Here is a 25,822-nt window from a genome sequence, read left to right on the forward strand (position 1 = left end):
TTGGCAAAGCTGTCAGTTCACCCCAAGTAAACACTTGGAGTTAGGACTAGGGTGTGTCCTGTAAGGTTGTGGTGGGTGGGACACAGGCCGCACCCTAGGTTGCCAAAAAAAATGACAAAAAATTATCTAAAAAAGCTAAATGAAATCTGAAATAGTTAAATGTATAATGAAACATAGTCAAACACATTTTCAAGTGACAAAGCAAAACTAATGCCCAGATATAGGCCTAATTATTTTAAAATATGAAATCTGTGGTGAATTGGCCTTTTTGTCATATTGGTTCCTATCTCTGGTGCAGCACTCTGGGCGGGACTGATCAGCTATGAGCCTATTGCACAGTCTGTTGTAGTCTGCTTATCCAGAAAACCCTTAACCACCTGTACAATTAGGGAAAAGCTGCCCTTTCAGGTCAGGAATGTAGAGAAGTTCTGACACTGAACTATGTGCGGGACAACTAACAATGGACCAAGAGCGCACTCTGCGCATTGCATACCTTGGCCAGTTGGATATTTTGGCAAAGCTGTCAGTTCACCCCAAGTAATCACTTGGAGTTAGGACTAGGGTGTGTCCTGTAAGGTTGTGGTGGGTGGGACACAGGCCGCACCCTAGGTTGCCAAAAAAAAAAATTACAAAAAATTATCTAAAAAAGCTAAATGAAATCTGAAATAGTTAAATGTATAATGAAACATAGTCAAACACATTTTCAAGTTACAAAGCAAAACTAATGCCCAGATATAGGCCTAATTATTTTAAAATATGAAATCTGTGGTGAATTGGCCTTTTTGTCATATTGGTTCCTAGCTCTGGTGCAGCACTCTGGGCAGGACTGACCTGCTATGTGCCCATTGCACAGTCTGTTGTAGTCTGCTTATCCAGAAAACCCTTAACTGCCTGTACAATTAGGGAAAAGCTGCCCTTTCAGGTCAGGAAAGTAGGGAAGTTGTGTCACTGAACTATACCAGCAGCCATATCACCCTGTAGCCCAAGACTGGTTGCCCACTGAAGCTAAGCTGAGCCTGGTTAGTACCTGGATGAGAGACCTCCTGGGAAAAAGTAGGTTGCTGCTGGAAGAGGTGTTAGTGAGGCCAGCAGGGGGTGCTCACCCTGTGGTCTGTGTGGGTCATAACGCCCCAGTATAGTAATGGGGACACTATACTGTCAAAAAGCACAGTCTTTCGGATGAGACGTTAAACCGAGGTCCTGACTCTCTGTGGTCATTAAAAATCCCAGGATGTCCTTCAAAAAGAGTAGGGGTGTAACCCCGACATCTTGGCCAAATTTGCCCATTGGCCTCTGTCAACCATGGCCTCCTAATCATTCCCATATACTGATTGGCTTCATCACTCTGTCTCCTCTCCACCAATAAGCTGGTGTGTGGTGGGTGTTCTGGCGCAATATGGCTGCCGTCACATCATCATTTTTTTTTTGCCAAAAAAATGACAAACAATTATTTTAAAAAAGCTAATTGAAATCTGAAATAGTTTATAATGAAACATAGTCAAACACATTTTCAATTGACAAAGAAAAACTAATGCCTTTTTGTCATATTAGTTCCTAGCTCTGGTGCAGCACTCTGGGTGGGACTGATCAGCTATGTGCCCATTGCACAGTCTGTTGTAGTCTGCTTATCCAGAAAACCCTTAACCGCCTGTACAATTAGGGAAAAGCTGCCCTTTCAGGTCAGGAATGTAGAGAAGTTCTGCAATAGACCAAGAGCGCACTCTGCGCATTGCATACCTTGGCCAGTTGGATATTTTGGCAAAGCTGTCAGTTCACCCCAAGTAACACTTGGAGTTAGGACTAGGGTGTGTCCTGTAAGGTTGCAGTGGGTGGGACACAGGCCGCACCCTAGGTTGCCCAAAAAAAATGACAAACAATTATAAAAAAAAAAAAAAAAAAAAAAGCTTAATGAAATTCGTAATATAGTTAAGTTTATAATGAAACACAGTCAAACACATTTTAAATGACAAACGTTGCTAAATACGCAGCGCTCCCATTGAAAACAATTGACAATATGCTGGACATAGGAAAAAATTCTTTGGTGAACACATGGCCTTAAGTTACTCCCATCCTACACAGCTCTAATGTAATGTATAAATTTTAAGATGTAATCGCATAATACTTGTTGCTGTCTTAAATTGATTGTTTGTTACACAGTTTGATACATTGATATTTTATTTTTATATTTTAAATAGTTTGTGTTATTTTGTTTTCTCCAATAGCCCAAGCATACATACAGGCATATAGAATGATGCATCAAACAAATTCTTAAAGAGAAAAAAAAGTAAATAAATCAGTTTCATAGCGATTAAGTGATCAAGGGATTAGGGTGTTTGATTAAACGTATTGCAAGGGTTCCGCCAATTGTGGGCATTCATGCAATGTAAGCATGACGTACATCCGAGTCAACGGGGGAAGTTAGTGAGGGAAGGGCATAAAAAAGTGAAGTGGAGCTTAGCCTAAATGATTGAAGTCCTGCATATGTCACAGAGAAGTCTGACGTTTTCATCAGAAGATGAAGTTACTGTATAACATTTTGATTAACCCGAATGGTGCTCTTCTGGGTCACTTTTGACCCCAAAATTTTACGTTTTGATTTTAAAACATAACTTGAAATGGTACGAAACTTTGTGACTTATGTGAACATACACAAAAAAAAAAACATGATTGGAAAAATGCTAAATAGTTAAATAGTTAAATGTGCAACATTCTGTAAAAAAAATTAGAATTGTACATTTTGATTTCATAGTGACTTTAAGGTCATATTATGTAAATGTTAAAGTCTGTCATCTCATTTGTTAATTTACAATTATTAAGAAATCACACCAAGCCTACAAGACTTATCTGAAAGTCCCATCGCTGGATGTCATGGGCCATTTCAGCTGAAGAACAGACTGATCTGTAGAGATCTACTTTTGTGTTATGAGAGAACAGGCTTAAGCAAACAACGTGAAGTAGATGACATGTCACCATGTATGGTGAAACTGCCCATGGCTTATTTTTCTTGTTGAAAAGAGACACAGCTCACTAGGTTGCATCCTCAGAACGGATTCTGAGTGCTATCTAACCAAACTTTGCAGATTTACAACTGAGAACCTTTTAACAACCATGCGCCAACATCTGTGAGGAACTCCAAACAGTCAGAGCCCTTGCTATCTGTCAAACAGATGTGTGCAAATTCACACAGCCATAATAAACCACCAAAACAGAGTTCTGTAATTTCAACAGTTCTCCTCAGACTTTCATCAACGTGATTCATTGCTAAGGGGGACAAACAGCATGTGACAAAGTGACAAGCAATAACAGCTGTTTCGTGTAAAACCAGTTTCACATGTACGTTAAACATTAAATATCTTCTACATTGCTGTAATCATGTCAGCACAGCAGTTCCATGTACTGTGTGTCTTTGGTTGCTAGCTTAAATTGTTAGCCCTCATGCTAATTACACCATTCTAATCCCAAACAGCATCTGTCTCCATTGTCAGCTGTGGCGAGGGGGGCGTGGTTCAGCGGAGTCGGCAGCGGGAGAGAGAGTCAGGAGACGAACGGTGAGTGAGTGGGTTAAATGCAAATGACGAACACCTGTCTCTTGTTTCAGTAATTGGTGTGGAGAGAGTATATAACACCAGGAGAAACAGGAGTGGGGGAGAGAGAGACGGACTACTGACTGCTGCCCCGCTGGTGATCTACGAGTGAGAGAATTGTGAATGATTTGTGACCGCTTTGTGCCTGTCTGCACCCCTTTTGTTTTGAATTGTGAGAATTAGTGCAAATAAAAAGCAGTCAGTAGTCAAGCCGACCCTGTCCTCTTCCTTCCTGAATACTGAACTTTGCTACACTGGTGCCGAAACCCGGGAAGGAAGACGGAAGCCGCCGCCATGCAATCGTCCTCCGGATCGCCATTTGCGGAGATTATCACCTCCCTCGCGGTCATGCAACAAGAACAACACCAGGCCCTGCTGGACTTGAGACAGGATCAAGAGAGGTGCTTCCAAGTCGTTGTTCAAGCCCAGCAGGAGGACCGCGAGAGGTTCCGGAGCTGGATTGACCGGGAGGTTCGACCGGAAGCCCTGGAACCTCGAGCTGTGCCCGCCCACCTACCACTCCACAAAATGGGATCTGAGGACGACCCGGAGGTTTTCATCGATCTCTTTCAGAAGACGGCTGAGCTGTCGGGCTGGCCGCGGGACCAGTGGCCGATGCGCCTGGTCCCGCTGCTCTCCGGGGAGTCCCAGATAGCGGCACAGCAGCTTCCGGTGCAGAATCTCCTGGTCTTCGACGACCTAAAAAGGGCCATCCTCCAGCGGGTCGGCCGGAGCCCTGAAGAACATCGCCAGCGGTTCCGTTCCCTGGAACTGGGCGAGTCCGGCCGACCGTTCGTGTTGGCCCAACAGCTCCGGGACTCCTGCCGCAAATGGCTGTTGGCTGAGGGAAGCGACGTGGAGAAGATTGTCGATCGAGTGGTACTGGAGCAGTTCATTACTCGGCTCCCACGGAGGACAGCAGAGTGGGTCCAGTGCCACCGCCCCACGTCGCTGGACTCAGCCATCCACCTCGCGGAGGACCATATGGTGGCGTGCCCAGGGGTCGGCGAACCCCTCCCATCTGTCTCTCTCTCCCCGTCTTCCCCTTCTGTCTCTCTCTCTCGTCCTGTCCCTCTCCCCAGGTCCCGCCCACCTGTACATCCTCGAGTCCCGCCCCGGGGGCGGGGCGGAGTTGACCCGAGCCAGTTTGGGGGTCCCAGAGCCCCGCCCAGGAGGGCGGGACTGACTTCCGCTGGACAGGACCCCGCGCCTGTTTCTCCGCTCTCTCCACGCCAATCATTTACCCCACTCCCTGCCACTGGGGCGGCGGGGAGGTCTGGGCCAGCCTGTTGGCGTTGCGGGGACCCGGAGCATTTCGTGGACAGGTGCCCAGTGATGGAGGTTGGGACAATGGTCCGGGTCCCGGACGCCCCGCAGGCTGCCCCCGGTCAAGCTGGCTGGTATCAAATACCTGTGAGTATCAAGGGGGGTACCTATCAGGCCTTGGTGGATTCAGGCTGTAACCAAACCTCGATCCATCAAAGCCTGATTTCATCCGGGGCATTGGATACAAGCCGCGTGGTTAAGGTGCGGTGCGTACACGGGGATGTGGTGGTATATCCGGTAGTGCCGGTCATTATCCAGTTCAGGGGCCAAAAGCATAGCGTTGAGGTGGCAGTTAATCCGCACCTCCGGCATCCGTTAATTTTGGGGACAAATTGGCCAGCATTTTCTGAATTATTGGGTTATTTATGCACGGATGCCTCTTGGGGGAAAAAGGCGATGGTTGGGGATGCGCAAGCACAGGCGGGAGAGACTGAACGGGGACCACTGAGTGCTGCTTCAGGGGAACAGAGTGAAATTGAGAGAATAATTCTCTCGGATCGCGATGACTTTCCCCTGGAGCAGTCTCAGGATGAGACCCTAAAACGTGCATTTGAGCAGGTCCAAACCATCGACGGTCAGCCTCTCCAGCCTGGACGGGCGCTTACTTATCCATATTTTGCAGTTATAAAAAATCGGTTGTATCGGGTGACCCAAGACACCCAGACAAAAGAAGATACAACCCAGTTGTTAGTTCCAAGGAGCCGCAGGGAAATGCTTTTCCAAGCGGCTCATTCTAATCCAATGGCTGGACACTTAGGACAGGCAACAACACTAAATCGCCTCATGACCCGATTCTTTTGGCCGGGCATTCACGAGAATGTGCGCAGGTGGTGCACGTCTTGTCGTGAATGTCAGTTGGTAAATCCACCGGCCACCCCAAAAGCGCCTTTGCGCCCCCTCCCATTAATGCAGGTCCCCTTCGAGAGAATTGGTATGGACCTCATCGGGCCATTAGAGCGATCAGCCAGGGGACATCGCTTTGCATTAGTCATTGTGGATTATGCAACTCGATATCCTGAAGCAGTGGCCCTCCGCAGCATTTCCGCGAAGAGTGTTGCGGACGCACTGTTTACTTTAATCTCCCGGGTGGGGATTCCAAAAGAAATCCTCACCGATCAAGGCACGGCGTTTATGTCACGTACTTTACGCGAACTTTACGAATTATTGGGCATTAAAGCGATCCGTACCAGCGTCTTTCACCCACAAACTGACGGGCTGGTCGAATGTTTTAATCGCACGCTTAAAACCATGATTCGTAAATTCGTACAAGAAGACGCCAAAAATTGGGATAAATGGTTAGAACCCCTGTTGTTCGCTGTGCGAGAAGTCCCGCAAGCCTCCACGGGGTTTTCCCCCTTCGAGCTTCTTTACGGACGCCAGCCCCGCGGGGTACTGGATGTCCTGAGAGAAACTTGGGAGGACGGACCATCTCAGAGCAAAAACGAAATTCAGTATGTAATGGACTTGAGAACAAAACTCCACACTTTGGGGCGGCTATCAACGGAGAATTTGTTACAAGCCCAGGACAGACAGAGCCGGCTGTACAACAGGGGAACTAACTTGCGTAAATTCGCACCGGGAGAGAAAGTGCTTGTATTACTTCCAACGTCAAGCTCGAAATTATTAGCAAAGTGGCAAGGACCATTTGAGGTCACACGGCGGATTGGAGATCTCGATTATGAGGTTATACGGTCTGATAGGAGAGGGGCACGTCAGATTTATCACCTCAATCTCCTTAAAAAATGGAATGAGGCAGAGGCAGTGATGTTGGCGATGGTGATTGGTGGAGAGGATGATCTCGGGCCAGAGGCGAATACCAAACACCAATCTCTCGCACTGGCCCCCGGAGGAGATCATCTCTCGCCCTCCCAGCTCACTGACCTGACGAAATTACAAGCAGAGTTTGCGGACGTGTTCTCGCCCCTACCGGGCCGTACTAATTTGATTCAGCACCATATCGAGACAGAGCCGGGCGTGGTAGTTCGCAGCCGGCCGTACCGTTTGCCTGAACATAAAAAAAAAGTGGTTCAGGCAGAATTAGGAGCAATGCTTGACATGGGCGTAATAGAAGAATCCAACAGTAACTGGGCGAGCCCGATAGTTTTAGTTCCGAAAACGGACGGCTCGGTTCGGTTCTGTGTGGATTATCGCAAGGTGAATGCTGTGTCGAAATTCGACGCGTATCCAATGCCACGGGTGGACGAACTGCTTGATCGGCTCGGTACGGCTCGGTTTTATTCGACACTGGACTTAACAAAGGGATATTGGCAGATCCCCTTGTCTCCATTATCTAAAGAAAAGACAGCTTTCACCACGCCGTTTGGATTACACCAATTTGTTACCCTTCCGTTCGGGCTGTTCGGGGCTCCGGCTACCTTTCAGCGTCTCATGGACAGAATTTTACGGCCCCATGCTGCGTATGCTGCTGCCTACTTAGATGACATAATTATATTTAGTCATGACTGGCAGCGGCATATGCAGCATTTGAGGGCTGTCTTGAGGTCGCTGAGAGGGGCTGGGCTCACGGCCAACCCGAAGAAGTGTGCAATTGGGCGGGTGGAAGTAAGATATCTGGGCTTCCACTTGGGACATGGGCAGGTGCGTCCCCAAATTGATAAGACGGCAGCAGTTGCGACCTGTCCGCGTCCCAAGACCAAAAAGGAGGTGAGACAGTTCCTAGGGCTGGCGGGATATTATAGAAGGTTTGTACCTAATTATTCGGACCTCACCAGCCCTTTGACTGATCTCACTAAAAAGGAGGCACCAGATACGGTCCAGTGGACGGAGCTGTGCCAGCAGGCCTTTACCCAAGTGAAGGCTGCTTTATGTGGCGGGCCGTTGTTACACTCTCCTGATTTTTCTCTCCCTTTCCTGTTGCAGACAGACGCGTCGGACAGGGGGCTGGGTGCCGTCCTGTCCCAGGAGATAGAGGGGGAGGAACGGCCGGTGCTGTACATTAGTCGGAAGCTCTCAAAGAGAGAGACTAAGTACAGCACCATAGAAAAGGAGTGTCTTGCCATCAGGTGGGCCGTCCTCACCCTCCGCTATTATCTCCTGGGACGGGAATTCACTCTCTGTTCGGACCATGCCCCCCTGCAGTGGCTCCACCGCATGAAGGATACCAACGCGCGGATCACTCGTTGGTATCTAGCTTTACAGCCTTTTAAGTTCAAAGTGGTCCACAGGCCGGGTGCTCAGATGGCTGTGGCCGACTTCCTCTCCAGAAATGGGGGGGGGGGGGGGGCTGCAGGCCGGATGGCTCCCCGGCCTGAGTCGGGCGGTGGGGGTATGTGGCGAGGGGGGCGTGGTTCAGCGGAGTCGGCAGCGGGAGAGAGAGTCAGGAGACGAACGGTGAGTGAGTGGGTTAAATGCAAATGACGAACACCTGTCTCTTGTTTCAGTAATTGGTGTGGAGAGAGTATATAACACCAGGAGAAACAGGAGTGGGGGAGAGAGAGACGGACTACTGACTGCTGCCCCGCTGGTGATCTACGAGTGAGAGAATTGTGAATGATTTGTGACCCCTTTTGTTTTGAATTGTGAGAATTAGTGCAAATAAAAAGCAGTCAGTAGTCAAGCCGACCCTGTCCTCTTCCTTCCTGAATACTGAACTTTGCTACATCAGCCTTTGAAAAATAGCTGTATATTCTGACAAGATGTGCTTTTTTAGAAAATATTGCAAATATTTCATTATTTTATTGCAGAAGTTTTGTCAGAGACAAGTTTTGTTTTGTTTTTGAGAGCTCTTAAAGTATCACCATGTAATTTTTTGACCTTAAAATAATGTCTCTAAAATTATTTCAGTGGTAGAACAACTTTTAACCAGGCCAATTCTACTGCCGCTGCTACTTGAGCAGCCTCCCAGCGGCTGCAACCACTCTCTTCAAGTTTCGTGTTCGGGTCGGTACACACAGCCCCGCCCATTAACTGCCAGTGGAAGAGTGCGACCTGCTTTACGGCATCCGTCACATATTTTACATGCAGCCTGGAGTTAGCCAACAGCTAACTATAAGACGAAATGATCTAATATGCAAGTCTCAAAACCAACACCATGGCAGAGCCAGCAAAGAAACCAAAGAGGGTTTTGTCGGAGGAAGCGAAGAAAAGAAAGAGAGAGAGTGATCGGACACGAGCCCGAACACGAATCAATATCGGACGGGATTACACTCGGTGGCGCAAGCTAAAAGAGGCAAAGGGTTGTAACATGGGCTACTTTACCTGGTTGCGCTTATCAACCACATGGGGGAACTGTGAGCAAATGTTCCATGGTGTTGCTTTAAAAGCACATTCTTGCCTTGTCTTTTCTTCACAGCTCAGCATGTGAAGGTATTTGTGCATTCGAGTCCTCATGTGAAGTTTATATTTACGAGTTGAAGTCATAATTACGACGTCAAGTGTGGTCAGTTTAATCACTCTGGAAGTGTGCAGAGGCCCCCTAGTGGATTCCGGACCCTAGTCTGCTTTAGTTGTGTCACTCCTGGTTCCGATACGGGGGTCATTCGGTTTTCTTCCTTGACTCATTCTGTTATTGTTTTTTCTTGCCAGCATGCTTCCTAAACAAAGGCTTGCAAAATTTATCAGTTTATCTGTAACACTTTACAGCAAGGAGACATTTGTTAACATTAGTCAACTACATAGGAAATATATGGAAGTAAAATAATGCCATATGTTTTTGAAACAAAAAGCATCTTGAATTGCACTACTTGAAAAAAAATATGCATTGCATTAACCGTGCTTGTATTTTAATGCATTGTATTTTTAGGGCTTGCATTTTTATGGGCTGAAATTCAACATGGTTGTATATTTAAGCAGTGAATATTTCAATTCAAAACATTTCACACACATTTTCATTGTTAAAAATGCAATAATCCATATTCACCTTTCAGATTTCACTTCCAAAATATTTATTCTGTTTAAAAACAACAACCTATAGTATTCAGCAGGCAATTTTCGGTCCATTTTATGTCTCGGTCCATTTTATGTCTTGCTCTAACTGTTGCTCTGCTCTTCGTCAACACGCGCTTGCGCCACCTGCTGGTGAGGTCCACTAACAGCAGATGGCGATTATGCTTGGTACTCTACTGCTTTTCCTGCAGTTCCCGGATGTGAAATGTGTGAAATGTTGAAATTTGAACCACTGAATTTGTGGGCACGAAATTATTTTACTTCCATAGAAATAATAATAATTAAAAAAAAACTTCTAAAGCATTTATTAATCTTAGTTAATGTTATCAACATTTAACAATACATTACTAAAATCAAAAGTTGTATCTGTTTAGATTAATGATAACACTTTACAGTAAGGTTTCATTTGTTAACTTTAGTTAACATGAACTAACAATTATGAATGTTAATAATTTGCCAATACATTTTTAGGATCAAAAGTTGTATTTGTTAACATTAGTTAATGCAGTGTGAACGAACATGAACATTTTTATTAACTAATGTTAGAAAAGGTTCATAAATGCTGAAAAAATACAAAGTTCTATCATGAAACTCTAGATGGCGTAGGCTGCTCAATCTGCTTGCAATCACATCCTTCTCTATAGGGCATAGCAGATTGGTTCCTGCTGTATTAGTAGCAATGAGCTCATTGCTCAACCTTCACAAACTTGGTCAGCATTTGCTGTAGCAGATGCAGCATGCTTTCAGAAACCCTCCAAATTCCCCAGCTACCTGTATAGATCTGCTGTGGGTAAATCCTGTATGCTATATTGATGTTCATGTATGATATGTGTATGCTATAATTCATGTATGCAGCAGCATGTCGTGCATGTACTATGAGACCTCATTGTAAATGGTTATTATCTTGTGATCGGTATAAACTGCAGTCAAAAATTTCACTAACTTCTATATTTTGCTTCAGTTTGAGAGGAAACTATAATTTGATATTTTAACCACAGTATTGATTGTTGTTTAAAAGTTAATCATTGTAAAAGTGACCATTTTAATGATAAAATTATGTGATATGTAGTATAATGTAAGTTAAAATATATTTAGAAGAATGTTTCAACTGTCTTTGCCCATAAAATAAGTAATTTTTCAAAATATATTTTGTGTACAACAGAAGAAGTCATACAGGTTTGGAATCACAAATTTTCATATTTTGGTGAACTGTCCCTTTAACACCTTTAGCTCTTTGCAGCATCTGCGTTTGGAGAGATGGTTTGGCATTGCACAGGGGATGTTTACAGTCCGTTCTGTTGCTTTTGCAGCAGACCAGATCTAGCTGTGGAGATGCACACCAGATGCAGCACTTTACTCCACAGACTCAGTCATCCTCCATTTCAACAAGTTTTTTTTCTTTTCTTTTTCCCCCAAGAATTAAAAAGGTGAGTTTTGATAGTGTCCATAAATGCATTTACAAGCTTTCTTCCAAGCTGTATTTGGCAAGCATTATGTTAAGCTTAAAGCTCCATTATGATGAACAGCTGTTTTTTTCTCAAGAGTCATGGAAAGTGGGGACAGTGTTAAAGAGGCAGGCCGAGGACAGTAGAGGCCAGTCTGAACTTAGCCACCTCAGATTAAAGGAAGGAGGCGCAGGGAGAGGGGGAGGAGGGACGGTTGTCGAATGAACAGATTTGTTGTGGGTTTCTCAGAGGGAATGGCAAAGACAGAGGGAAAGAGAAAAAGCACACAAAGAATTAAAAAATGCTATCTGTGATGGCTCCCGGGAGACATGAAAGAAAATGAGCGGGAGCCAAGTTTTCATCAGCAGGTTGTTGGTCTGTCATGCATAGTCTCAAGCCAAAGACACATTGGATCTTTCTTCTGATCTGCCGTCAGCCATTTACCTGATGTTTAGCTGGAAGAGTATGAGGGCATGTTTGCAAAAAAAAAAAAAAAAAAATTGCTGAAAGATCACATACTTTTATAATTTATCACCTGTTCTTCACATCTTCCAAGTAAAAGCCATAATGTTTCTGTATTTCATGAGAAAAAGTTTTAAAATTTGCAGTTTTGCACTATGAGATTGGAATTTTGTGGCTCAAATTTGGGTTGCTCTAAAATGGATCATGTCAAATAGATTTTGTTGAATACAAACAAGTGCACAGTGAATCTTATAATTCACACAGGTGGGGTATTTTTATTGCAGCTACAGTCTCGGGTCCAAGGAGCCTTTTGTTTAAAGACATGAAACTTTAATTTCCACTTGAGCTGGACTTTATAATGCATACTATTAGTCATTTTGACCTAAAAGTTTAAAATAAAACAGGGCTGTATTGTACTGTATAAGTGTAATGAGGCCTATGAAACAATGAGGCAAGTGAATCAGATTAGAAATTTACTCAACAGAACCTTTGACTAACAACGAGATATATAGTTAAATATAATGGAATAAACTGAAATGAAGTTGATGTGAAACCCCGTTCACAGTAGATTTTACCTCAGTGAAGTATTTCCAAGTGAAAAAGGATTTTCAATTAGAACCATCCATTCAGTCCATCATATCTCCAAACTGCTTGTCTGTTTAATTAGTTTTAAATTTCACAGTTTTGAATTAATCTTGAGATCAGAATTTTGTGACCCAAATTTAGGTTGCTCTACAATGGACAATGTTAAATTTATGTTACATACAAACAAGTACACAATGAACCGTACACAGGTTCTGTGTGTACAAAACACACAGAATTGTCAAAATGACCTGTTTTGGTGAGTATTCTCGTAAGAACAGTTTTAAATGTGTTAAAGTTGTAAATGACAATAAAAAGTTGGGAGAAAATCAGATGTGTGTCAGATCTGCGTTATGTGCGGCAGGTCTTATGCTGCATTCCAAACAACATGGAACTCGGATTTTCCCTACCTCCTACTTGGGAAAAACATCTGGAACAAGTCGTACATCCAACCTGTGAACTCAGGGCAGATCGATCAACCCTGACCTCAGTGGGATGCATCATTTGACGTCACTTCCGAGATGGTGGCAAGTCCTAAAAACAAATTTGTAACATCAGATGTTATGTTTATCTAACTATTACTTATTTTTTGCTTTTCGTCAGCTGTTTACAGAGTGAACGCCAGCATTTTCTTAAAGGGTTAGTTCACCCAAAAATGAAAATTCTGTCATTAATTACTCACCCTCGTGCCGTTTTACACCCGTAAGACCTTTGTTGATCTTCGGAACACAAATAATGATATTTTTGTTGAAATCCGATGGCTCAGTGAGGCCTGCATAGCCAGCAATGACATTTCCTCTGTCAAGATCCATTAATGTACTAAAAACATATTTAAATCAGTTCATGTGAGTACAGTGGTTCAATATTAATATTATAAAGAAACGAGAATATTTTTGGTGCGCCAAAAAAAACAAAATAACGACTTATTTAGTGATGGCCGATTTCAAAACACTGCTTCAGGAAGCTTCGGAGCGTTATGAATCAGCATGTCGAATCATGATTCGGATCGCGTGTCAAACCGCCAAACTGCTGAAATCACGTGACTTTGGCGCTCCGAACTGCGGATTCGACACGCTGGTTCATTATGCTCCGAAGCTTCCTGAAGCAGTCTTGAAATCGGCCATCACTAAATAATTCATTATTTTGTTTTTTTTTTGGCGCACCAAAAATATTCTCGTCGCTTTATAATATTAATATTGAACCACTGTACTCACATGAACTGATTTAAAATTAAATATGTTTTTAGTACATTAATAGATCTTGAGAGAGGAAATGTCATTGCTCCCTATGTAGGCCTCACAGAGCCATCGGATTTAAACAAAAATATCTCAGTTTGCGTTCCGAAGATTAACAAATGTCTTACGGGTCTGGAATGGCATGAGCGTGAGTAATAAATGACAGAATTTTCATTTTTGGGTGAACTAACCCTTTAATTTTTTTCTGTTTTTTTTCCATAACTGACACAAAAACACAAAATACTCTTGTTGTGTCATACAGCAAAAACAAAGAATGACAATACAAGCCAACACACATGCATGTATGTAAAACACGCTGCTGCATTAATAGACATTAATAAATCCTCACAAAAAGATGATATAAAGACAATAGGCAACTACAGCCCCTCAACACAAACAGATCTTTCGCCAATACATATACTGCTGCTGCTCCAAAGAGCCATGAGAACAACGTTTGCTAACTGTGTGCCTGCTTTGCCAATTGGCGATCTAGTGGCTTGATCTATGTGTATCTGGGCTAGAGAAGCTGATAGAGATGGAGAAAATAACCCCCAGCAACTACCTGAGCAAGCATGCATTATTTAGCCTATATGTTGCTGTGTTTGAACAGCCTATCCAAAAGTATGGTCAAACAGCAAACCACAGGGTAACACTCCATCTTCATGAAAAATACCAAATTTCACTTAAAATATGGGTTACACTTTATTTTGGTGGACCGTCTTAGACATTCTATAAGTAACATTGCACCTACCTGTCAATTAAATCTCATTGGATTATTAAAGTATTAATAGACTTAATATCTATTAACACTTTATTTTAATGGTCCTCAACAGACATTCTACTGACTATAAGTAACTTTGCAGCTACATGTCAACTTATTCTACTAACCCTAACCCTAAAAGTCTCTATGATATAATACTCTCATGATAGTTAATTGACATGTAGGTGCAACATTTCTTGTAGTCAACAGAATGTCTAAAGGGGACCATCAAAATAAAGTGTAACCAAAACAGGTTTTCATGCAAACCTCACGGCAAAGTTGTCTTTGCTGTTGCTGTTTATAGTTGAATCAAAATACATGCTAGCATTGCTTATGCTAAATTATTCACTCCTTGCCTCATGCACAACTTGTAAAACATCAAACATGACTTTTAACATGTGTCTGTTTGCTTCATTAATGAACTGATAAATGCAGACAGACCATGCAACATTTTTGAGTGATTTGGGATAATAAAAGATTGTTCGCTTATCTTAAGAGGGTGCATTTCATAGAAAGGACTACTACTTCTTCTTTTTTAATGGTGGTTGGCATCCAACGTTTTGGTGCATTACCGCCACCTTCTGCTCCGGACTGTCGATCAGATTTTAGGTTTACAATCTTTGGTGAGGGAAGGGGATAAAGGGAAGAAAAAAACACGGTAACACTTTAGTATAGGGAACACATATAAACTAATAACTACAACTTTTCCCTTAATAAACTCCCAATTTACTGCTTATTAATAGTTAGTAAGGTAGTTGTTAAGTTTAGGTATTGGGTAGGATTAAAAATGTAGAATATGGTCATGTAGAATAAGGCATTAATATGTGCTTAATAAGTACTAATAAATAGCCAATATTCTATTAATATGCATGCTAATAAGCAACTAGTTAAAAGACCCTAAAATAAAGTGTTACCAAAAACACATACCATCATATCCTGTGAAAAAGCCGTTTCCCTCAAAAAGTTTATCAGTTCTCTAACCTCCATTCATACTCATCTCCAAAGCTGCCTTTAAATTGAACTCTTGATGCGTTCGTGTAAGACAAGTAAAATAAAAAGCTTCCGGCGTGACAGCCATATGCATTTGACATACGTCAAAAAAGCGTTAACTTCCGCGACGTAGTACACAATGCCATGATGTTCTACACAACAACGTGTAAGAACGCATTGTGTAAATCATGGAACCATTTTCATTTTTGGGTGAACTATCCCTTTAATGCATTTTTTTGCCACCTCATCAATACTCTAATTTCCCTTCACTCCCATATGTGCTGGTACCCACAAGAATTTAACCTGGCCTCCCTGCTTTATTATCCTTGTTACAGATTGAAGTACTTCAAATAATATGTCTTGTCGACTTTTGGATCGAAACAATCTTAGGCTTACTAGGGCTGATGAAAAGTTTGAACAAATGACAGCTTTGTCTATTTTTGATTTTTCCACTCATCTCAGAGCAATCAAAATTGCTACCATCTCTACTGTATACACTCCTTAATTATTTGATTTCCTTCTATTTTTTTTTTTTTTTTTTTTATCCCGTTCTCTTGAATTACCACACCAAATCCTGTCTCTGGTTTCTTTGTTCCATCAGTATATACACAGTAAAAAGTAATACACTATATCTACTCCATAAAATTTTGGCAACAGATTACAAGCAATATTATTAATTAAATTCAACAAATAGAACTGAGTTAGAATTAATGAAATTAATTTCTTAAATGTAAACCATTTAAAACGAGTAAAATTTAAGTAAAATTTAAACAAAAATATCTGAATAACAGACAGACGTCAAAGATGAATTAAGAATTCTTTAATTTTTATTGTCAACATTGAAGAAACCTGATGATAACAAGTAGAATCACTGAAGGAAAGAGAAACACATGAATTAAAAGAGGTTTAGATGTTGATGTTGATTTTATTGAAAATGATTGGTCACCATTATGGTTATCGGTGTTTCATTTAGATGGCCAGTTTGACTCTTTGCTTTTTGTCAGTTTGTAGTTTTTGCAATGGTGTTTGCAAATTTTACACATTTTAAATGGTTGACTTTCAAGGAATTAATTTCATTAATTCTAACTCAATTCTTATATGTTGAATTTGATTAATAATATTGCTTGTAATCTGTTGCTACAATTTTATTAAGTAGGTAGAGCGTATTACTTTTTACAGTGTATCTGAATAACATCTTTTTTCATGTTTTTATTAAATGGACATTAAAAGCATCTGCCAAATCAATATTTGCCTCTTGTTTTATCTTTAACAATTTCCAATGTACTTCAGGACATACCATCTTCCATGGAGCCATTGCCGGGTATACCACTGTAAGGCTAACCTTCATATCATGCACCCCAATCACTTTTACCATTTCGTTTCCTATTCATCCAAAGTTATCTTTTTTACATTTCCCATATTCCCAACACTCTTTTAGCACCCCTTTTGTAGGGTGTTCATCATTGAGTCCCTGCAAATTAGCCCAATAGTTAGTTATCAACTGCATCCTTCTTATGTCCAGTGGCATTTCTCCCATTTCTATTTGCAACGCTAGAAAGGACTAGCCTGAAGGAAACACTGAACTAGACTATTTAAATGTTGAGCAAGCAATCTCATTGGCTGCAGAATCAGCAGAGGCCAATCAGCTTCTACCCTGCAGTAATGACGTGACTGCTTGCAGATTGCATGTTACGGGACCTATCAGTACAAAACAAATAGCATTGATATAAATTTCAGAATCTATCTATCTATCTAATTTCATTTTATCCTTCGGAAATTGACTAGATCATGAAAGGGGTATTATAATGATCTGCAAAAAAGGCAGCAGGCCAGTAAAGGAAGCGGATCAGAGTTTAGTTTTGGGGTGAAAATGGACTTTGTCACCATTTCTGTTTTGCTACACTAGTTTGACGTGGTCGTCACTGCAAACAGGTAGTTGGAGAGAAGCGGATTAAACGTTTGGCTAATTTCCCTGTCCATGCCGTCAGATTGACGTTAGTGGGAAAGGAAATTTGTTCGAGAGGAAGTGCAAGTTATTAGATTTTGATTAAAGATTATAAAGATAACACATTTTTATTTTGAATAACACGCACTATGAATCGTGCACAATAAGACCAGTAAGAAAGGTAGCAAACAGAGTCCATTTTTTGATGCTGACGTAGCCTGTCCATTCAGAATTACTGTACACCCACTTCATCCTTCCTGTGAAACACTACCTTTTTAATGTTTTGGCATATTTTTTTTGCACAGCTACTGCATACCTAAGGTTTTTTTTTTTTTTTTTTTTTATAAAGTATGATGGCCTGTTATTCTTTGTACGGCATTGGCAGGATTGTGCCTCTTCTCACAGCTGGAAGTCTGTACAGGAACAGCTGTGTCTGTCCAATAGATCAAAACATTTATGGCATCATATTTCCCTGCGATATCTGCATTCTTCTCCCAAATCTGCTGAATTTGGTAGTGGTGAGAGTCTGTCTGCCTGCTCGCCCCACCCTTTCCCAAATGAGTGCATGAGGTGGAGCCTGTAACTTTCACAGAGTTCATCGGTTTCATTCGCTCCGTTACAGGCCCCTCTAAGTAAGATCATATACATATTGTTTGTGTAGAAGACGGGTATCAGCTGGGCCAAAGTCAACGTTTTCTTATCAAGATTTAACTGTAACCAATTTTCATATCAAGGAAGTGGTCTTACAATTACAATGCTTAGTGAAATTGTAAATAGAGCATCAAAAGGAACAGGGATGAGAAATTGTTTCTCAAAAGATCCCATAATCACTATCAGCTCTGTCTGTTTCTGTGCAAAAAACAAAGAGAAGAAAACGAGAACGGGACGGGTTGACAGAGGGCAAAAAGGAGGGAATAAGGGACTGATTCACACAATTTAAGGAAAAATACTTTGGTTTTTTTTAGCTTTATTCAACAATACAAAATACATCAGCAAGCAGTCTCATTAAAAAGTATAAATACAACATTAATTTAAATAGTCAACAAGGGTGGTGGTATTGTTTATACTTATACATATTCTTCAAATAATAATAGATATTCTGGTTTGAATGTATTTGTTTTTGCTTGTGGGCCAAAGTCCAAAATCATTTCAACCCTCAACCAGCAATGGGGATGTCTCTTTCATCATCTAGTCTTGTTTCAAAACTGTTGCTAATGGGTGTTATTTGTGAGCTGCCCTTTCAAAAGTTTGGGGTCGGATTTTTTAATGTTTTTGAAAAAAAGCTGCATTTCTTTGATCAAATAATACAATAAATTAGTAATGTTGTGAAATATTATTAGTTTTAAAATACTGTTTTCTATTTTCATACTGTATATTTTAATTTTATTCCAGTGATGCAAAGCTATATTTTCAGCATCATTACTCCAGTCTTCAGTGTCACATGATTCTTCAGAAATCATTCTGATATGCTGATTCGGTGCTGAAGAAACATTTCTTATTGTTATAATCAATCAACAGTTGTGCTGCTTAATATTTTTGTGGAAACCATGATACTTTTTTTTTTTCAGGATTTTTTTTTTTTTGATGAATAGAAATCTTTTGTAACAGCATACATGCCACTTTTGATCAATTTAATGTTTCCATGCTAAAAAAGTAAAATCGTACCGACCCCAAACCTTTGAACAATGTTGCTTTGCAATGAGGCACAAAATGACAGGTTTAAATAACAAAATTTATATTAAAAAAAAAAAAAAAAGAGAGATTTGTATAAAAAGGTTATGTACAGCTTATTTCAGATGATAAATAAATTGTTAATGAAATACAGTTGCCATTTAGGTATATTGAATCTTAACAATAGGTGCAAATACACAAATTTACATTATGCTCATCAAATCCAGCACCAGAACTAGTTTTCAGAGGTCTACAAATACACATTAACACAATAAGAGATGCAGTCTATGACATCATTAAAAATCATATTTTACAGAACTGAATTTAGCAGAAAATACCATTTCTATAAATGAAGTCATGTTGAACATTATGAATGGATAAGGGATAAATAGCCCTTTCTATCCCCTCCATATGCAGAGCAGTGCCTGGTAGATTTCCCTAAGTGCTTGTGTGGAAAAAAAAAAAAAAAATACAAATTAACACAATACAATGCAATAGCATGCTACTGTTATGCATGCATTGTAGAGACTGTACTGCTGAATCCATAGTAAATGTATGTACAAATGGTAAAAATCACAAATAATGACAGACTTCTAAATAACAATACATTTAAAAAAAAAAAACATTATAAGGTGCACTTACACATCAAACATGTTTCCATGTTAATCCACCTCAACATTTCATGAGGGTACAGCAAGATTAGCCATCTCACTAAATGTTCTTTCTGGGGTTGCAAAATGCAATTGTTTTTTCAAACTAATCCATGATTTCTAAGCCCCAAGCACACGCTTATAGGCTTTAAGCATGTGGAGGCCTTCCAAGAGGGAAGACCCAAAGCAAAGCATAACTAAGAATGCCAGTGAGTGTATTCAAACCAGTGAAGTTCTGTTGTGTCCCAGTTCAGGAAGAGCTAGCTTAACTTTTCTTCTGAAGCACCAAAACCGCCAGGGTTAATAGATATGACATCATATGATTTAAAGCAGGGGTGTCCAACCCTGCTCCTGGAGAGCTACTGTCCTGCAGACTTTAGTTCCAACCCTGCTCCAGCACACCTGTCTGTAATTATCAAGTGACCCTGAACACCTTGATTAGCTGGTTCAGGTGTGTTTGATTGGGGTTAGAACTGAAATCTGCAGGATGGTAGCTCTCCAGGAGCAGGGTTGGACACCCCTGATTTAAAGGGATAGTTCATGCTAACATGACAATTCTGTCATTATTTACTTATCCCCATGTTGTTACAAACCTGTATGACTGTTTCTAAAGCCCGGAACACACCAAGCTGACGGTTGGCCGTCGGGCAGTTTATGTTCGTCGGCCGATTAAGTTTTCTCAGTGTGTTCCATACTGTTGGCTGAAGTTGGTCCTCGTCTGCTTTTTTTTTTTTTAGCCGATTTGACATGTTGAATCGGCGTCGGAGCTCGTCGGTCAGTTGGACCATCTGATCATTCTGATTGGCTGTTCAGCTACTGCCACCTGCTGGTATGGAAAGGCATTTCTTCTTACGCAGGCGCAGAATGGACGTGCTACTTGGCCATCGGGTGTTGAGCATCGGTTTGGTGTGTCAGGGCAACTTTGGACCCAGACGCTGCTGACGTGAGCCAACCCCGCAGTCTGCTTTCGTCGCCACTAGTTCGTCGGCGTCGGCTTGGTGTGTTTCGGGCTTTATGTTGGACATAAAAGTAGCAGTAGTTTCGGTTCCCATTATACCAACATTATTTAAATTATCTTTTTTTTTTTTTTTGCATTCTGCAGAAGAAAGGAAGTCATACAGGTTTGGAAAGACATTAGAATGAGTCCATCATAACAGAATATCTTCTGCATACTGAATACAGTTTCAGCCATACAATAAAAGTCAATGGGGTCCAAAACTTTCAAGCTCCAAAAAGGAGGTGTACAATTTGTTCTGACGCCCTTAATAAAACAGCTGAAAAAGTTTTCAAAATGGCCACGGATGAAAGAAAGCCATAAGAGTTTGAAACGACTCTTGACGGTGAGTAAATTCTGTCAGAACTTTCATTTTTGGGTGAACTATCCCTTTAAGACCAGTCTGGGACTACAGTCAATGTGCAATGTTAGACTTGCTAACAAGGCCTGATGGGAATTTTGGCAACTGCACCTTATGTTCTTGAAATACAGTTACGGTTAAATACTGTAAGCACCAATCATGACTTGACAGATCACAGTAGAGTCCCTCTCAGGAAATAAACTATTTCCTATAAATGGGTACATACACAATACAATATAATGGTATAAACACTGAAAAATAAGTTATGTACATGTCTTTAAAAACTTGCTGCCTTGCAATCCATGGTCCTATATGGCCCATATATAAAAAAAAAAACAGGGTGATGCAGGAATGTTGTGCAAATTCCCACAAGGGACAGTGTCTCTGTGATGGGCATGTACATTCTGTCTGTGTTCATTTGAACCAGTGCAGGTAATTTGAGTTCACGGCAGGAAAGCACATGTTGTTACTGCATGATCCTCCATAGCTCGGAGGGCACATGGAACAAGGAACACCTACTTTATACGGGGCCTCACCAATCCAGTTCCCCCTGTAAACAACAAAAGAATCAACATTGTCAATGACAATTGCTTGAAATTACCTGTGACATGAAGCATACAATAACTATTTCCATTTTAACTGTGATTCTATGTTGGTTCTATGAGAAGACATGCTTTAAATCAATCCGGATCTACTTTAACTAGTTCTCAGACAGCAAGTCGGGTCTTTACTAGAGCTTAAAAATAACTCTGCAGTAGCCTAAGAATTTTCTCAAGTGTGCTGCCCTATAAGACTGAAAGGAGGAGGTCACAAGTCAGTCACAAGTCACCAGCCACACAAGATCATGGTGCTTTGATTCTGGAATTAGAGGCAGAATTCCGCTAAAATTCCACATGCAGCAGGAATGCGAGAGGTCGTCTAGGTCTTTGAACCAGAAAGCCCCTTGGATGTCCATGTCAAAAAATGTTTTTAACAGAGGAGTGTCAAATTGCTAGCTTAGCCTAATTATGTTACTGAAGAGTTTCACTCTGGAGTTTAGCTTAGCTATAGCACAGAAAACATACTTACTTTGGAGAATAGTTGCACACCAAGTATGTTGCCCTCTTCCATACTGAGCCCCAAACATTCATATTATGGCAAGTGTTGATGGCACATCCTACTTTATTTGAGGTTGCCCACACCATCTGGTAAAGACAAGCAACAAGTGTGCAATGGTCAAATGAGAACGATAAACACTGCCGTTCAAAAGTTTGTGGTCAGTAAGATGTTTTTGAATTAAGTCTCTTATGTTCACCAAAGCTGAATTTATTTGATAAAAAAATACAGTAAAAAACACCATTATTATGAAATATATTTTATAACAGTTTTCTTTTTTTTATTTTTTTTTTATATATATTTTATATTGTAATACAATTTGAATTTTCAGCAGCCATTACTCCTGTCTTCAGTGTCACATGATCCTTCAGAAATCATTTTAATCTGCTGATTTGGTGCTCAAGAAGCACTTTCCATCGTTATCAATGTTTAAAAAAAGTTGTGCTGCTTAATATTTTTGATATTTATTTGAAATAAAAATCCTTTGTAACATTATAAATGTCTTTACTGTCACTTTTGATCTATTTCATGCATCCTTGCTAAATAAAAGTATTAATTTCTTTCAAAAAAAAAAAAAAAAATTATTTCGGTTATACCGAATTTTGCACTTTTCGTTATACCGAATGACGATATTTTCAAACAATGCGAACAGGCTGATATCTAACTAGCTAGCAAAAAGACAATCAAACATTTTATATTTAGTAAGTTTTTAAAATATTACAACATTTTCCATGTTTTATAACGGTTGTACCGAATGACCTGATGATTCGGGACATGCGTATGAGCAAGTGAAAATATAAATTTTTCAAATAGTTAAGAGAGTGTTAGTTACTTTGCTTCATGACCATGTGGTCCTTTGCAGGTGTCTGAATGATGTCACATCCTTTCACATGATATTGACCGCATGACTTGATCCAAAATGGTTCCTTTACTGTATATTGGTTACTCCGAATGACATCAATGAAATTCATTTTTCCGGACATTCTTTCTCATAAAAAAGCGACGACTTCTTAATCTTAATACCATTTTGCACTATGTTGATATATGATGTTGTAAAATCATGCCAGAATAAAAAAAATATACACATTACATTTTAAGATATTTTAATCACAAATGAAATGGCTGTATTGGCCTTTGGATGGTTAAACCAAATTACATTTTGACACTTCAAAATTTTTAAAATATGTAGCAAAATATAATTAAAACCTTTTGGATTCAATAAAAGATCTAGTTGTTCTACCTTACATACTTTTGGATGTCATATCTTTGTTTTTTTATTGTTATTATTAAGGTCTTTGGACAAAAAAATGACCCGTCACATCATTGACCCATAATCTTACTGACCCCAAACTGTGATTGGTATTATAGATGAAGAAATTCATTTCATGAAGACCATCTTAAATCAACTCACTTGTGTATAATGAGTGCACATAGGCCCATAGCACTTAAGAGGACATCTGGGATTGCAGTCTCGAGGATAGGGAAAAGAATAGTCCTTCACTTCATCATGCCAGGGCTTCACCAGCTGCAAAATGGATCTGTACCTGTAAACAATCCAAACATAGCACTAAATCTCATTATGGTGTGATAAAGTGCTTAGCTTGGTCTTTCAGGCCAAAATGTCTATTGGTACAGTAAAAGCATCAGTGATCACAAACTGGGACTGAGGGTGGAGATGCATACCTTCCTGTTCGAACTGAAAGGTTCTGACCCAGAAATCTAAGAAGACTGCGAGGACCATGCTCCCAAATGCACGTAGACGCCCACTGCTCAGCTGTTTTTGCAAGAGTGTCATCCCAGACCTGAGACATGAAATTCACTTTCATCAGTCTACTAAATTTAAATTTATTCATTGCATTATTTAATAAATAATGTTTTTATTTTTTTAAGAAAGCATGATGAATTTCCACAGATAAATTCTGTCCATAAAAGGAAGATTAAAACAAAAATTCCAAACATTAACACAGATTTGATAGACTCCTAAGTGAGTTAAGTCATAAAACATGGATACCCATTTTATACTGGAAAATATAGCTAAACTATTCAACACACAGTAGACCATTACATAATCTTTGCCCATTTAATCAGGGTTAAATCAGAGAATTAGTCATAAAAAAAAAAAAAACATTTAGGTCTATTGAAACATATTTAATACAGCATTTCCCATGACTGTGCACTTTTGAAAGTATTTCAGTGCTTAGCTGTAGTCTTAGCACATTGATAATGCTGGAAAGGATCTACTCTGGTGGTCCGAGCCAATTAAATCTGCTCAACAGCTGCTGGTGCCAAATGGACACAGAGAAGTTTGTCATTCCTGCATCCTGTGATGAGCGCAGTTACATGTGCAACGTTCACGTGTCCAACTACAACAGCAGCAATGTGCTTTCCAGGCAAAATGCCAGGTAATTATACAATTAAATAAATAAAACAACTGAACCCAATGAACTGCTGTGAGGGTGTAGAGCAAAAGTTCAAACAAGCAGAACTTTTTTTCTAAAATTCAAACTGTTCCTGATTGTATCACAGGCTACTTTTTTTTTTTTTTTTTTTTAAAAAGGCAATTATTATAAGTGACTTACCATATATTCCATGTTTGAGGCTGGGGGAAAAACTTTCCCTCTGACTTTATTATGGTAATCAAGAATAGTGAGCATATCGTTCTGGGAAATATAACGTTTCCGTCTGGTTTTGGGAAGGTTTGCGGCCTCTGTGAGATATTTTGGAGGCGCAGAGCCAATATCAGTGAAATTGGTTGCTGGCAGCGATGAAGAGGCAGTGGGATTGAAGGCTGCCAGTGCACTTGCTCCACAGGATATACACAAGAGCAGAATGTCAATAGCCAAACTGTTTTCATTCATGATTTATGGCTGAGATGTGGCGAGAGGTTTCTATTCCTTTTTTGCAGAATCTGCCTGTGAAACACAAATGATTCCCATTTATTAGAGAACACATTAAACCCTATTATATCAATTGACCTTCACTTTACCTTGAGACAGCATTGAAAAAAAAAACATTTTCATCAATATAACATCTTTTCTTCTAACTTGTCAGAATCATTTCTATTCAAATGTATTAGTTTTCAGAATTAAATTCACATTGGTTGTAAAAGTGCATTGAACTTAAGAATATATACAAGGTATCAATTTCATATTAACTTGTTTTGATTTTAGCAAAACGTTTTAGCATAAATTTAACAGAAATAAAATGCTTTAAATAAAATGAGACTATTTATTCAACACTGAGCATGCAGACATTTGTCTACACGCTATACAACAATAACCCAACACACAATCTAATTAAAAAAAAAAAGATAACTTGTAAACACAAATGTCCCTACCTTCTCAGGGATGCTAGATCAGCCTGTGAATATAAAAACGTCTCCTATTTGCCTGAGTCTGTCCAGTAGTAGCTTTGCTTTAAGTCTTTGTGAACTCGCGAGCTCTTTCTCTCTCCCTCTCCCTGCTGAGAAGCGCTGCGGTTTTATATACGGCTGAGGTACCGGTTCAGGAAGTGTTCCGGCTTTGAAGGTGCGCGGGGTTCCGCCCCATTCGTCACCTGAAACGTGACATCATCTGAGACGTAATACTGCGTTTCTTTTATCAATTCACTGGCACATACAAGCAGGCTTAATAAAGACATCTGCTTTTAGTTTGCACAGCTGGCGTGAGTAGAAAAGAAAACATAAGATAAGCAAGCGAATATTCCCGTGACCCCAAAATGCAGCTTAGTCCATTGCAACGGCCAATAAAGAGGTTCCAAATGAACAAATATATGAGTATTAAACTAGGGAGTGTTGTAACTAATTTTGTGTAAAAAT

The 25,822-nt window shown here is 40.3% G+C and overlaps 3 protein-coding genes across 6 annotated transcripts in view; 1 reads left to right on the forward strand and 2 right to left on the reverse strand.

Moving 5' to 3' along the window:
• crispld1a (cysteine-rich secretory protein LCCL domain containing 1a) overlaps positions 1–12,975 on the reverse strand; it is a 40,146-nt gene extending 27,171 nt beyond the window's left edge. For all 3 annotated transcript variants that reach the window (XM_051881667.1, XM_051881666.1, XM_051881665.1), the window contains exon 1: positions 12,715–12,975. The gene's annotated coding sequence lies outside the window, so the exon portion shown is untranslated. The remainder of the gene's footprint in view (positions 1–12,714) is intronic.
• On the forward strand, positions 3,493–8,419 carry LOC127505819 (zinc finger protein 500-like). 2 transcript variants are annotated; one of them, XM_051881663.1, is made up of 2 exons: positions 3,493–4,997; positions 8,312–8,419. In XM_051881663.1, the coding sequence occupies exons 1-2, from the start codon at positions 3,879–3,881 to the stop codon at positions 8,312–8,314; spliced, it is 1,122 nt and encodes a 373-aa protein (XP_051737623.1). In that variant the 5' UTR covers positions 3,493–3,878; the 3' UTR covers positions 8,315–8,419. The 2 variants fall into 2 exon arrangements, with proteins under 2 accessions (XP_051737623.1, XP_051737622.1); XM_051881662.1 differs by lacking the exon at positions 8,312–8,419 and adding an exon at positions 7,791–8,305.
• A 5,972-nt stretch (positions 12,976–18,947) lies between the features above and the next one.
• Positions 18,948–25,500, reverse strand: pi15a (peptidase inhibitor 15a). The gene is made up of 6 exons (XM_051881672.1): positions 25,343–25,500; positions 24,585–24,917; positions 23,689–23,807; positions 23,417–23,549; positions 21,979–22,094; positions 18,948–21,460 (listed from the first exon to the last, which is right to left on the reverse strand). The coding sequence occupies exons 2-6, from the start codon at positions 24,861–24,863 to the stop codon at positions 21,325–21,327; spliced, it is 783 nt and encodes a 260-aa protein (XP_051737632.1). The 5' UTR covers positions 24,864–24,917; positions 25,343–25,500; the 3' UTR covers positions 18,948–21,324.
• Positions 25,501–25,822: the final 322 nt, after the last annotated feature.

This window comes from Ctenopharyngodon idella, chromosome 23 (assembly GCF_019924925.1).
Source record: "Ctenopharyngodon idella isolate HZGC_01 chromosome 23, HZGC01, whole genome shotgun sequence".
NCBI lineage: Eukaryota > Metazoa > Chordata > Actinopteri > Cypriniformes > Xenocyprididae > Ctenopharyngodon > Ctenopharyngodon idella.